At 38.6% G+C, this 14930-nt stretch overlaps 1 protein-coding gene across 2 annotated transcripts in view; it reads right to left on the bottom strand.

Annotated features, from left to right (window-relative positions):
* Positions 1-14930, bottom strand: part of LOC122789773 (synaptotagmin-like protein 2) — a 1041792-nt gene that overhangs the window by 331183 nt on the left and 695679 nt on the right. For both annotated transcript variants that reach the window (XM_044057212.1, XM_044057213.1), the window contains exon 6: positions 5393-5489. In XM_044057212.1, the coding sequence (XP_043913147.1) occupies positions 5393-5489 (97 nt within the window). The remainder of the gene's footprint in view (positions 1-5392; positions 5490-14930) is intronic.

Here is a 14930-nt window from a genome sequence, read left to right as displayed (position 1 = left end):
ACTTGTCATCCTCCCAGTGTTTACATCCCCTAGCTTTTGCCAGTGGTGAGGATTATGGTTCCTTGATTGCTGGGCCAGTGCAGGGACATCACACTGTGCACCACACTGGACCACTGACTGTAAGTAAAGGTTGAGGGAATCATACTTGTGGCAACAGTGTGAAGCCCAACAACTTGGTTTATTGTATTGCAAAAAAGAATTTCTAACTACAAATTCCAGACTCTCCCTTGCACAAGCTCTTCTCCTCCCTTCCCTTCTATATGCTGCCCCAGTACTTACCAACATCCAAACTACTACTTTAAACAAACTCCAAAAAACTTACCACAAGATAGCTAGATTTAGTACAAACTCTCCATACAATACACATCACTGCCTTGCCCTAAATACTCTCCACTGGTTAGAATTCCTCCATCTTCTACTGCTGTCACAACTTCAAATGTTACATTTCATTCTTTACAAACCTTCAACCTGCCCTGCTCTCTTCCTTCATCTCTATCTACACTCCTCCGTGGACTCTCCGTACCTCTAATCAGCAACTACTACAAATCTACCAACCCAAAAAAATACCTGGCAAACTCCTATATAAACACTCCACCGCTCAAGCCTGGAACAAACTCCCAAGAGACTTTTGTTCCATCATTCACCCATCCCACTTTAAAGATAAACTCAAACTTCATCTACTAAACTACAAAATATGTCCTTGTCAAGCTCCCACTTAAGCTCCCTGCTCCCCACAACCCTACTATATACCTTTTCAGCCCCTACACATACAGCTAAGTACTCCACTATTGTGGATACTTATTAAACTATTCAATCAATACTGTTGGACTTAACTCTTTTTGTAAATATGTAAATATAGTTTTTAGTCTGTAGAAATATTGATATGTATATATCATATGTTTGTATTTCTACTTTGTCTCTCTAATGTTCTTGTATAACTGATTTTGACCATATTTTTCACTCATATGTTTGATTCTCTGTAAACTGTTTTGTTTTGGAGCGTTTCTCCTCAGGTCTCCATTGAAAAAGGGCCACAAGCCCAGCTGGACCAACCCCATTAACAAATGTCAATAAATAAATTAATTAATTAAACTGCTTATTCTTGAACCTCAGTACTATACTGCTAGACCTCCAATCAAAGTTCACGGTGGTCTTGTAATCTTCTTTTTATTGTTGCTGATACATTTCTTATTTCCTCCTGACTAAGAAGGACTAAAATATTTATCTTGAAGGAGAACAAGTCAATTCATATGAGAAAGAGAAAAATAAATACTATTTTTTTTTGAAGGGGGTAATAAGTCAGTGTATTCTGGTTTGATTACAACTATATGCTTCTTAACAAAAGAAATGTCTCTGAAAAAAGTTTCAACATCATGTGCATTTCTATTCTTTCCAGGATAAAATACCAGTACTGGACAGTGGGACAGTGATTGCTGACAAAAAATAATGGACCCAAAATTTGATCAACTCTGTTAGAGGGGGCACCGCCTCAGTGATGCAGAGGAATGAAGAAATATCTGAGTCACACGTGACCTGGGTTTGAATACTATCCACATACGCCAAGGAGCTGGTTGGTCAAGGTCAGTGAGGGTAGCTTCTTGAGGTTGGCCTGCCCACCTTATTGGGAGAGTTGCTGGAGATGGAGCTACTGCAGATGTACTAGAACATCTAGTACTGGCTGGGATAAGGTGCCCCCTGCCATGCTCTAGACATTGAAGGCATTAGCCTTTGAAGAACTGTATAGTGCTATAGTCAGGGAGGAGCATGGAGCTGGCGGAAACGTGCCAAACTGCTGTAATGCAACAGAAAGTGCATGGCACAAGCATAACAGCAGGGGGGTGGAGTAGAACCTAAAAGTGACAGACAAGTTCCCACAGAAGACAGCACACTGCCTCTTGGAAGTGGCCTCCATGAGCAGTAGGCTACAACTATTTGAGATGGAGGAAACAATGGCTCAGAAAGGGTGGTGGGAGCAGGTGGAGAACAAAAACAATGATTAAACAATTCACGGTATCAAAAAGGCAGCAATAACTTTAACATGTTTAAGTCAACATAGTTCATTTATAAGTTGTACTAAGCTTAGATCATTCAAATTGTTGTTAAGAAAATCATTATGCTTCACAAAATAGATATTAAAATCTTCTATAAAATGGATGTTCATTTTAATTGTCCAAGAATGAATGTCATACATGCTTTTATATAGACAGAGGAATTCAGAGTCCACTGTGTTTCCAAGATAAATCTCACCAGTTAGGTAAATTATTTCTATTAAAAGCCATCTCAGTAGCTCAACAAGTAGTACACTTGCCTTTATTCACACACTAGGTAGTTGGATTTATTTTCCAATACTGACACTACATTGCAGCATGGGGGTGGGTGCCACACTTCTGCATGTGCCTTCCTCCAGATGAGATGTTAAACCAAGGCTCCATTTGCCTGATGTGGTGGTAACTTGGGTGGATATGTAAGAGATCACACAGTACTTATCAAAAAGAGTAGGGGAAATTTGCCTTACTCAGAAGGAATACCACTTTGAAGCTCCCATGAAAAAGGGCCACTGGCCTAATGGGACTAAGCCAGTCAACGAAGTGCAAATAAATAAATAAATGTCCATCAGAGCTACAGCAGGGGATTATACTAATAACCACCTAGTCCTGATCATTGTGTTTTACTCATGATCAGTATTTTATCCACGAAAATGGAGGCCAAGTGGGTAAAGTATGCTGGGAGTGGATAAAATAACCTACGAGTTTGAGAAAATAACCTATGGGTCTGGCACTGACTATTACACTTACACAGTGTGTGTGTTTTATAAATGATATCCTATATTGAAGTGCAGTGGCTATCTTTTGCTGACAAAGACGGTCTTGCAGTTCCTGTGCAGTGAAGACATCCTGTATTTGTACTGTGACTGTGCACATTTCTCTGTGTATGAAGACAGATCATGTGATTATAGTTTAGTCTGGATGATTAATACTTTATACCATTGATCCTGTAGCATTTAGGTAATCAACTATTGAAGCTTTCATTGTGTGTTGTCTTTTGGCTTTTCCCAGTTAGGGGTCGCCACAGTGGAGCTCCGGTCTGCTAATGACTGGCAGTAGATTTTTCACGAACGCCGAGGTGCCAGCTCAACATTCAACCTTCAATGAAGGCACGCCCATTTACGCATGTCTTTCGAACATCCACCCAACCGTGGGGAGGACATGCAGACTCCACACAGAAGGCACTCCCTGCACTCCAGCCGAGAATCGAACGGGAGAACCTCTTGCTATGAGACAATAACGCTACCACTGCACCACCGTGAATATAACTATTGAAGCTTTCATTAAGTTTAAAAGTATATACATATTTTAGAAAATCTCACCATATAACATTTTTTTTGTTTTTAACATATACCGGATCTGTTCAACAAACTTGCTGCTAGTTTTTTTTAATGCCTTTAGCTATCTACTAAATGGACCATTTTGCAGTGGTAAAGATAGCATACCCTTTCCAAAGAATCCACTTAGCCAATCAGACAGTCCTGTTTTGAGCATTATTAGCATAACAGTATGTTTTACTAGTACAAATATACCACCATTCCCTTTTGTTAAGGGTGCTTTTTCTGAGGCATTGGCTGTTGCTGACTAAGAGGAGGAAAAAAACTAGTTGTAAAACAAGATTCTGACAAAGAAATGAAACTGGGGTAAGCACACTTCAAACTTTAAAATTGGTCTTATATGATAGGTAAGTTATTTATAATTAAATGAGAAAAACAGTGAAATAGAAGGTACTGTGGTGAAGGCATAGGATTCATGCCAAAAAGCACATTTTGTATCATATGAAAACAGAAGTAAAATGCTTATTTTCTGTATTGACTGGCATGGATGCCCTGTTCATCTGAGAATGGACCATTTTCAGGGAAGTTCAGTGCAAATTAGCAAATGTTACAATAAGTGATCATGCACACTAATTTTATAAGACAGAGCTGATTAAAAAAATATATCACTGGTACAGTTGAGAACAGCATATATTATAGTAACAAATCGGTGTGGGTGCATGTGTGACAGTTGTAGTACAACCAATCGGAACCAATTATTTACATAAACAAAAAGGCAGACTCCAAGGACAGTGCAAGATACACCCAAAGAGTCTAATTGATAAGCGTTTCCGTCCACTCCAAGTCAGGTGAGCTTCAGCAGACAAAAATCTTTCCCCTAGATTGTCCTTTTACTAATCATTAAGTTCATTCCCATGTTGTGGAGGAAATAGTAAATTACATATATAAGGTAATACAACAATGAAAACACAGTTCAAAATAGATAAGATTAAAAACAAACTTTAGTTGCAACATAATTAATGAATTAGAATATGGATAAATAAAGAATTGTAAAAATCCCTAATATTAAAATAAAATATCAATCACAGCAAAAATGTGAACTATATTGGCAAGTGTTGTTGGGTGCTGGTAAGTGAGCATTAATGACAGGGTGTCCATCAACAGTCTTTTGCTTTTCAGAAAGATGCTTATTGAATTGCTTGGTGCAATTATTTCATTTCATTTTAATATCGGGGAGGTTTACAATTCTTTATTTATCCAATATTCAATTTAACTATTTTTCAACTGGAGTTTGTTTTTAAATGTATCTATTCTGAACTGCGTTGTTCATGGTGGAATCATCTGCATATTGAATAAGGGACCCATTGGTCAAAGACATGTGTTAATGAAAATGCTGAATAGGAGGGGACCAAGTATGGAGTGTGTGTGTGTGTGTGTGTGTGTGTGTGTGTGTGTGTGTGTGTGTGTGTGTGTGTGTGTGTGTGTGTGTGTGTGAGTGAAGGAATTAAAACAGAGCAATCACAATGATGCTGAGCGGCAAATTTAATAGATTATGAAATGTCTGAATATGGAGGACTTGAGCTTCTCCAAACTTTCTCATGTCTTTTCTCTTGAACAACCACACCACTGCCTTTGGGCAGTATCTACATAATTTTCCACTAATTTATGATCTTAGTAGGCCACTGATTACACTTGGAGAGAACAAGTGCATAAACAGATGAAGCAAGCCTCATTGGGTAGTAATGCCCACTTTTCCCTTAACTTCTGCTATCTGCAAAAAATACCCATCTCTGTGATCACACCACAATGACAGATAAAAGGAATATCCTATTTGTCAGAGTTTAAAAAGAGACATTCTTTGTCTTTAATTATTTTTACATAATTTTATACTGCTTGACCTACTGCAGTTCTGGTCAGGATAAGTATCTATGTTGTAATCAAACTACTGTTAACCGTCATGCAAAGAAAAAAACTGAGGATAAAAACTGGAAGTTATTAGGTTCTCTCATTTGTTTCTCTGTCCTCAGTATATGTGTTTACAATGCTGGTGTAACATTAACAATTTGTTACCATTGTCATCACAGAGCTGCAGATCTCCAACAGGTATAAGTAGGGGACTTTCTCCGATGCCACTGTCCACCGGTGAGGTATTATTAAAGCCCACATCCTGCAAAAGTTGCAAACAAAAGTGAGTCTAAATTATTTATTTTCTTCTGTTCAACACAAACACAGAAAGCATCCAAAAGCAGTCAAATGAATCTCAGTATTCCTCCACTTTCTTTTCTTTGACACTGTACCGCATTTAAAATAGAAATTCCAAAGATCATGTCATTCACCATTCTCCAAAGTATTAAGTAATCTTATTTAAATCAAGATTTTGACACACATTAAACATTTTGCAGTAATAAAAGCAGTAAAACTAAGTATATCACCTGATCATAAATAGTAAAAGCAATACATAAATGTAAAAATAAAGCACAACTTGAACTCTATAGACTCCAAAACAGGTAGGAACATGAAATAAGTAAAGCAAAACATTAAAACAAAAAACACAAATGCATGCTTAAAATAAGAGAAGACAGTAATCTATTCTAGTACACAAAAAACATTCACAGACACACACACACAGGTCTATATCACAACATCAAACTTACAAAAGTTCGATCATTGTAATATCGAATGCTTATGTCCAAAACCCATCAAAACTGAAAGCACAGAACAGCGATTTTTAAAATAAAAACTTAACCATAAACTTAAACTGAAGCGCCCCCCACTTAAATATACCAACTCCGAGATCGTACCACAGTGGAGGAAATAGTAAAGCCCTGAAAATGGCCCACTGATTTTTTTCCCTGGGAAAAGAATTGATGTGCCATGGCTTCGCTATTTTCGACTTTCAGACTTTAGGGTTTGATATTACAAAGTTCAAAATTATTTACAGTTTGACGTTGTAATATAGAACACACACACACACACACACACACACACACACACACACACACACACACACACACACACACACACACACAGAAAATGCAAGCAGACTACACAGCAATGGAAAACACAATCAGTCAGACTAATCCAAGATCTACATTTATAGATATAATGTACCAAAGTAAAATGCATATTAAATATAATAATAAACCGCACACACAACATACACACAATTACTATAACAATTCAGTTGCACAAAGGCAAAAAACATATTGGCCAAACCAGCTTAAGAAAAGTGATGGAGGGAATGAGCGTTACTTATATTGCATGTCATATGCCTTTCATTTCTTAGATTTGGCACCAAGCCGATTCCTCTTGTGAGCATTTTAAGGCTATGCTACCTGGAAGACCATGTTTACCTTTATAAAGCACTATGCTCATAGTATTAAAGCGATCTCATTTGTACTCATTCTAGCGTGTTCTAGTCCAGCTTTGCCATCAGGCTAGGCAGCAGTTTCTTGTAGTTCTGATTCACAGTAAATTTAAAAATCGGAAAAAAAATCTTAAGTTTCAACAAGTGAAGCCTCCATGTGCCTACTGAGTAACTCTGAGCAAGCCACTTAGCCAGATTGTGCATCAAGGCTGAGACTACGTATATCAATTCTGCAAGTGTAATAGCAAATCAATAAATATATTTCAGTGCAGTAAAAGTTTCACGATTATTTTAATTAAATATAAAACAGACTCCACTATTATTACATACAGTGTCTGACATGTCCCAATTTACTACTATAGACTTGTATTTAAAGACATGGTGTAATCCCTGCCATACAAATACATTGCCACTAAGGATAAATAGGATAATCATTATTTTATCAAAGCAAACAAAAGAGATGCACACAAATGCAACACAATAATAGCAAATACAAATGCAAAGGTAATTTTCTTAGTACAATAGTGCCCTCCATTGTGGCCATATCTATGTCTACATAATGATCACCTTAGGCCATGATTGCTTACTTAATAAAAAGTCTAAACTAACACTCCAAATCTGACTAGACAAGCTAATATGAGAACAAAGCTATTATTTCTGCAAAACTTCTCAAAAAAATAAAATCATTCCAAAAAGTCAAATCACTGTAAGACATCACCGAACCATCCACAGACCATCGTTACAGAACAAACTGTTACCAGCAGTGGGAAACTATCAAACATAATACTCCTCCAAAAACAAGCAAGTCATTAAAAATACACCAAATAGCAGATACCTACACATCCTGACTTAAATATGTTTCTAAAGCTCTGTAAAAAAAAAAAAAAATAAAACAAAAACAGATTCTGACATATCCATATCTTACGGTTTATAGTACTAAACGCACTAGAAACTTACATTTAAGTAAATTACCTGATCAAGATTATTAAAATTCTTCAAAAATGTAAGAAATAACCTCCTGCAGGTAAAAAATTGAAAGCATAACTTCAGCTCCACAGACAAGGATTGAACCAGTGCAGGCATGAACAGGAAATCTGTATATACATAGGTGACAAGATCAGACTGTTCATCTGCTAACTGCCCATATCACAACATACTCAGGAATGGAACCCCAGTCATTGTTTTCTATAGGATACAACTGCTGGTGCAATTTCTAAGTGCATGCCAGCAAATGATCTCTTTGTTTTGGGAGACATTTCATTTCTTGTGCTTCTTCGTCTTTGTAACTGTGAAGTTGGCTTGTGTGTGTTGAAAGAGAGACACACACACACACACACACACACACACACACACACACACACACACACACACACACACACACACACACACACACACATTCACATTTATGTAATAAAGTTTGGGTGTGAGGGGGTTTGATATAAAATGCTTATAGTTAGAAATTTCACCTTTTTAATATTGCAGTGATTTATGTTTGGCATTATTTTCCACAGTATCTTGATAGCTGATGTTAAGTAAGGGATCCTAGGAAGTGAATAAATTCTCCACATGTATGTACATATTTCATTTATTAACCCAAGTAAATGAATATATACTAAACACTGGGCCACATTTTTTTATTCAAGACCCAGGCCAAAAGGCAACAACAAACATATAGCAGTACGTTTACATGAGCACAAACAAATTACATAAATACACAGTAGTGAACTAGATATATAGGTTCATAGGTTGGTACTAGGCTATTGGCTCTAAGGCCTATGCAAGCCTAGGCATAACAATTCCCTGGATATTTCATCCCACAATATTTACTTCTCTGGGCCCCTATCTAGCAGGGCGACTGACATGATCCCCGAGGTGAATTTCCTATCTCCCATCCAATCATCAAGGTTCCTTTTGAAGAGGGCCAATGAGGCGCTCTGCTTGACATGTATGTGTAGTCTATTCCAGAGTGTGGGGAGTCTCTGGTCAGGAACCTATCCCTCCAACATGTTTTGTTCATTGTGATGATAAGGTTTAGATCCCTGGAGCTTGTGGCTCTGAGGGATTGGGATTTCTTTAAGTGGAGCATGTCCAACAGCTCAGGGTTTGACATGGCCTTGTATGTTAAGCAGAGATCGCCTCTGAGTAGACGAAATGCCACAGAGTATAGCTGGAGTTTTTTTAGACAGTCAGCATATGGCACCTGCTTTAGGCCTGTGATTCTTTTAGTGAGGTATTTCTGTTGTCTTTCCAGCTGTTGCAGATGTCTTGTGAGGTACATACCAAACTGGGCATTATACTCTATAATGGGTCTAATGAGGGAGGAGTACAGTGGGACAATGACCTCCTTTTTTCTGGATGAAAAGCCCTTAGTGATGAGGTGTGCTACATAGAAGGATTTCCTGACTGTTGTGGCGATGTGGTTATCGAAAGTGAGACCACTGTCCACCTGTGTCCCTAAGTCTCTCATCACACTTTCGATGTTTAGTGTCCTGCCACCTATGTGGTAATTTATGGGTACATGTTTTTTACCAAAGGGGATAACTATACATTTCTTGGCATTAAGCTTGAGCTCATGGCTCTGGCACCAGGCGTTTGTTTCTGTAAGGCCCTTTTGTAGAATATCCGCATCAGTTGGGGATTCAATAATGGCTCCTAGTTTGCAGTCATCTGCAAACTTTGTTAGCCAGAGTCCCTTAGTGTTGGTCTGTACTTCAGAGAAGTAGATGCCAAACAAGAGTGGTCCCAGGACTGAACCCTGAGGTACTCCACTTGTCACTTGCCTGGAGCTGGATTTGGAGTTGGCTACTTTTACAGTCTGGGGTCTGTCAGTAAGCCAGTTGGCAACCCATCGAGTGACATAGGGATTTATGCCCAGCTTAGTACGTTTATCTATGATTCCAGAGTGGGGGATGGTGTTGAAGGCCTTGGCGAGGTCCAGATAGGCTGTGTGGACTGCCTTACCCTCGTCCACAGCTCTGGAGACTGATTTGAAGAAGTCAATCAGATTCAGGAGACAAGATCGGCCCTTCATAAACCCAAACTGGGTGGGGTCCACTGTTTGAAAGTTGCCAATGTCTTTGTTTATAAGTTGCATGATAAAGTGTTCCATGCCCTTGCAGATCAAGCTTGTCAGACTGATGGGATGATAGTTCCCGAGATCCAAGGTGGATCCTCCCTTGTGCAGCGGGATAACTGTAGCTGTGCACCACTCAGTGGGCACAAAGCCTGAGGTGAGGCTATGATTAAACATGACACTTAGGTGAGGTGCCAGTTCATTTTGTAGTTCATGTAGTACACAGCCTGGGATGTCATCTGGTCCCATGGATGCTGTATTCTTAGCTTTGGAGAGTGTGGTTTCTACCTGTGTGGCCATGATTATCGAAATTTGGCAATCTTTTGGTATTGAGATGGGCCCTTTAGGGGATGAGAGGGGGGTGAAGTTGGCATTAAATCAATCTGCCAGGATATTGGCAATATCCTTGGGATCAGTATATTTAATGCCATTCTGTTGTAGCTCAGAGCAGATCTGAGCATTGCCATTTAGATTCTTGACATAACTATATAATACCTTGTGGTTGTCTTTGGAATCTTTGACAATTTTATTTTCGTAACTAGCTTTTGAGGATTTTATGAAGGATCTCAGCTTCTTACTGAGGCTGGTGAGGGAGTTTTTTGCATCCTGTGATTTTTCTCTTTTCTGAAACAGTTTCTTCCTTCTGTTGTATAGTTTATTTATAACAGGGGGCCACCAGATTGGCTTCCTTTTTTTGGAGAAGAGCATCATGGTTCTATTTGGGATGGCACGATTCATGCACGGGTGGATGTGCTCATACAGTGCCTTAGTGTAGGATTCTGCAGTCAAACTTCCAGATCCCGTCTGCGTGGGTGTTGTGAAGTTTGTCACTTCTGACTTCACTAGCAAGAAGTTGGCTTTGGAGAAGTTTTTTAAGGAGGTTTCCTTACTAGGGGGTGGGGGTGGGATGTGGATGTCAAGGGTGATTTGCTTATGGTCAAATCTGACCAATGAGGGGGTGGCCACTGGTGTGGAGCATCTATCTCCCATGTTGGTAATGACTAGGTCTAGGATATTGGAGCCCCTGGTGGGACAATGGATTAGTTGATCCAGGGCATTGGAATTTATGAATTCCAAGAACCGTTGGGAAAAGGAGTTGGTACCCGAGTAGTTTTCCCAATTAATGGCAGGGTAGTTGAAATCACCCAGTATTAGGGTGTTTGGTTGTATCTTAATATTTTCCAGTATGTTTAGAAAGGTGTAGTGAGAATCTTGGGGCATGGTGGGGGATCTGTAGCAAGTTACAATTTGGATTGCAGTCTTACCTAGTGTTAGTTGCACCTGGAGAATTTCAGATGCATTGTGTTGGGCAACTAGCCTGGAGGTGTGAATATCCTTGATGAATATGGACACTCCTCCACCTTTAGTGTTTTGGTCTTGGTTTTGTGGCTGAAAAGTGTGGTAAGAATTGTAGCCTGGTATTGCAGGGGTGCTCTCTGGAGCCTTGAACCAGGTCTCAGTTACTGCACAGATATCAATGTTCTCCATTTTTTGGAGTGCCGCGAGAGAGTGCATTTTGAGGTTTAGACTTCTAGCATTGAGTAGCATTACCTTCAGATTTTGCATGCTTGTATCTGTTGTGGTGGTTTTATCCTTTGAACCTTGCCTAAAAAGGCACTATAGGGGTGGCAAAAGCTTTAGCCAGTAACCTGAATCCCAGGGGTGACAGGTGCAGGCCATCTCTGACCATGGCTACTACTAGATCAGCATTTCATTTACCTTAAACTAGTATTAATTGACTAAAAATCTGAATAATAAGACATTGACTGAGAAATAGAGCGAAAAGAAAGGTATTCATGATGCTAATAAATGTCTCCCATTATACCCCTAACAAAATAAATTATCATAATATTCAAAATGACAAACGTAAAAAAAGGTATAATTATTATAATACCTACTAGGGTGGCAGTGTATGTTTTGGAAAGCAGTCTCATCATTTCTATGAGGCATGGTGATCTCAGAGTTTATATATATATATATATATATATATATATATATATATATATATAAAACATGGGTGTGAAAGTTACAGCTCACTGCATGTGGGGGGTGTGGCAGGGGACTTGCTTCACACAAAAAACTTTGAAGAAGAACAGCGGTTGTAGACATTCTCTGGTGTCCTTTGCTTTTATTATATGTGTGTGTGTGTGTGTGTGTGTGTGTGTGTGTATATATATATATACACACACACACACACACACACACACACATCTATATAAAATTATTTTGGCTCATAATTCTGGGGCTAATTAAAGGCTATATAATTACAATAGGAAGCTGTATTATGCTACTCTTTTTTATTAGTATAAATCATGGCTAAAGCATAGCAATTCTAAAACATTTATTACTTTTCTTTACTATATCGCAACAATTTTGAGAGGACTCTGGTCAGTTCAAAATGAGAAACCACATACAGTATACTTAGTGACAGACTTAGGTTCATAGGTAGGTACTAGGCTATTGGCCCTAGGGCCTACATAAGCCTAGCCAAAAATGTACCCTGGTTTTCGCCACCCAAGAAAATTATTTTCCTGTGCCCCTGAGAAATAAACAGCCTTTGCAATGCTCGAACCCAGGACCCTGCACACCATAGCCAAAGCGATTTACCACTAAGCCATGTCAGATATAATTGGCATATGTTCTTATACAAATCAGTGATTTATTTGGAATTTATGACCCAAGATTCCTAAAATGAAAAATCCCATCTCATCAATAATTTTCTTGTGTATATGTTCTATGACTGTCTAATCAAAGGAGAAGTGTTAGACTGGAGACCCAGGTATGAATTCTCTTGCTTTCAAACTTGTGGTCCTGACATAACATCGCCTTAAATGACACTTGTATAATGTGATCCTGGAGCAGTCATCCGAGATTACAAATGCAAAACACCAGAAGGTAAGCAAAGGAAATTAAGGAGTTACAAATATATTGTTTCTTATTCTGTGATCATGTGTTTTATATTCTGGATTTTCTAGTAAGGAGGTACGAAACTAAAAACTCAGAAAATGCTCTCCTTTCCCAGTGTTGTATTATCAGACAATAACAGATGATTTTTATAATATACATACACACACACACACACACACACACACACACACACACACACACACACACACACACACACACACACACACACATTTTTAGAATGACTAAAGATCAAAAGTTCAGTATGTACGCTTGTTTCAGTGTAAGCAGTCACTGTGAACGTCTCCAGAATTGGCGTTTTTATAATATATGCCTCAGGAATTGAAGCCAGAGATCTCCAGTATCTGTACAAATTGGTCATTTTTGGTATGTGAGAAAACTGGCTTCTATAACCTTGAAAATCTGTTTTTAAATGTATATTTACACTTCTGCACAGCATATATTTATTACAATTAAGGCAATGGCATCTGAAAGGTAAAGTCTAACATCCAGGATAATGAAGTCTCCTTTCCCCATTTACTTGTCCTTATTACTCCAGGTACACTGATTTTGGAGAAGAATTTGTCATATTAAAAAGTAAGAATCCAAGGAAACTGTACTGCCTTTGCCAAACTACAATATTGTCTTGCATCCCTACTGCTTATTTTTTCAGTTAGTATACCACTCAAAAATCTTACTGTAGATCAGAATGCTTAAAGCTGCTATATTCATATGTTTAAAGGTGGCAGCTACTATGCATGTGGTCCAAGAGACCACCAACAAACTAGCTTACCATCCTAATTGCCTCAGACCACCATCTAGTTAGGTGACTAGCTCAGAGTCTGAGTAGACAAATGGAGGCTGAGAGACCCAAACTCTGGAGTACAGGAAGCAGCTTGATAACATCTCCTAGCCTTGCAAAAAGCCACCGGGCTTTCTTGCCACTGACGTTTGTTCCCTCTGTGGACTTCAAGGAACTGATGGTCAACTACCAATCCTTTAAGGCTGGGCAGATAAATCTCCTTCTGTGGAAAACCTTCAACTATTTTTCTTGGGATAATTTTTTTATCTTTTATAACATTTATTGTCTATGCTAGGAAATGTATTTCTGTGAACTATCAATAATGTTAAATAGTTTTTACTGAAGTAATACTTGTGTTAAATTTCTGTATAAAAAAATTATTTTCTGAAATGTTTCTACATCTTTATGTAGAAGACTTGAGTGGGCCAGGATTTGCTCATTCTGAAGGCTGACACTAAGAATTTTACCTATGAAACCTTATTGTGTTCTAACATGAGCTTACTGACTGGCTCTGCTACCCACCTTGGAGGTCCCTTTTCTATCTTGGTCACAGAGCAAGCATTGGTCTCCTCAGTTCTACTTCACCCATCTGCTACAAGAAGGATGTTTGCCAGGAGTTTGTGTCAGGCTAGTTCACCAACTGCCTCAGCCACTGATGGGTGACTCTGCTGTGGCAAGACCTGGTTCTTTGGACTACTCACTGTAGGTTCTTGATACCTCTGGTATAGCTCCTTGGGAAGCCATTAAGGAGTGAGAAATAGACATGTTCTCTGTGGCTATAGGACTGTTCTTGCCAGACAAGGTAGAACCAGTTTTGTCAGCTTCGGGGGAAGGAGCTGATTACAGTTTAGTACATAGATGAGCTAGGTTCCTGATTCCTGGTTAGTGTCCCTGACTTGAGTCGGTCCTTTTCCAGTGGGTCTTAAGGAAAAGAAAAAATTAAAGAAACAGGAGAAGAGACATTTTTAGGACATGGAATACTTGCTGGGGGTTGCCAAGGGAATACTTACTACATTTAATGCTTTAAATCCTGTTTATTAACAATTAGCAAAAAAAAAAAAAAATCTCTCAGTTTTTAAAACTAATTCCTAGTCAGAAGGATGAGGACTGGAAGAGTGGTGCTTTTCGTCAGTGAATTGTCTTCAAGCTGAAGATTCTGATTCTGAGGAAAGTGTTTAAGATTTTTCTCAAGAAGAGTAATCTTAAATAAAAAAAATTTCAGTGGTAACAAAATGAAATCCTTATTTGCGAGCAAAAATATTATCACAATTTATCTCTGGTCTGCAGTTGTCCCTTTTTATCAGCTTTAAAGGATGTTCAACATGCCTGAAAGTCAGCCTCCTGCTCCCAAAAAGTCTGATAGGTTATATACAAAGTACCTCAGACATACAAATATGTTTTCTTATCCCAAATCAGATTCTGCCATTACTTCCCTATTGAACCATTTGCTACTAATCTTACT

Source organism: Protopterus annectens, chromosome 15.part0 (assembly GCF_019279795.1).
Source record: "Protopterus annectens isolate FY-2018-M chromosome 15.part0, PAN1.0, whole genome shotgun sequence".
Classification (NCBI taxonomy): Eukaryota; Metazoa; Chordata; order Ceratodontiformes; family Protopteridae; genus Protopterus; species Protopterus annectens.
The sequence above is the reverse complement of the archived record's forward strand: the minus strand, read 5'-3'. Positions and strand labels throughout refer to the sequence as shown.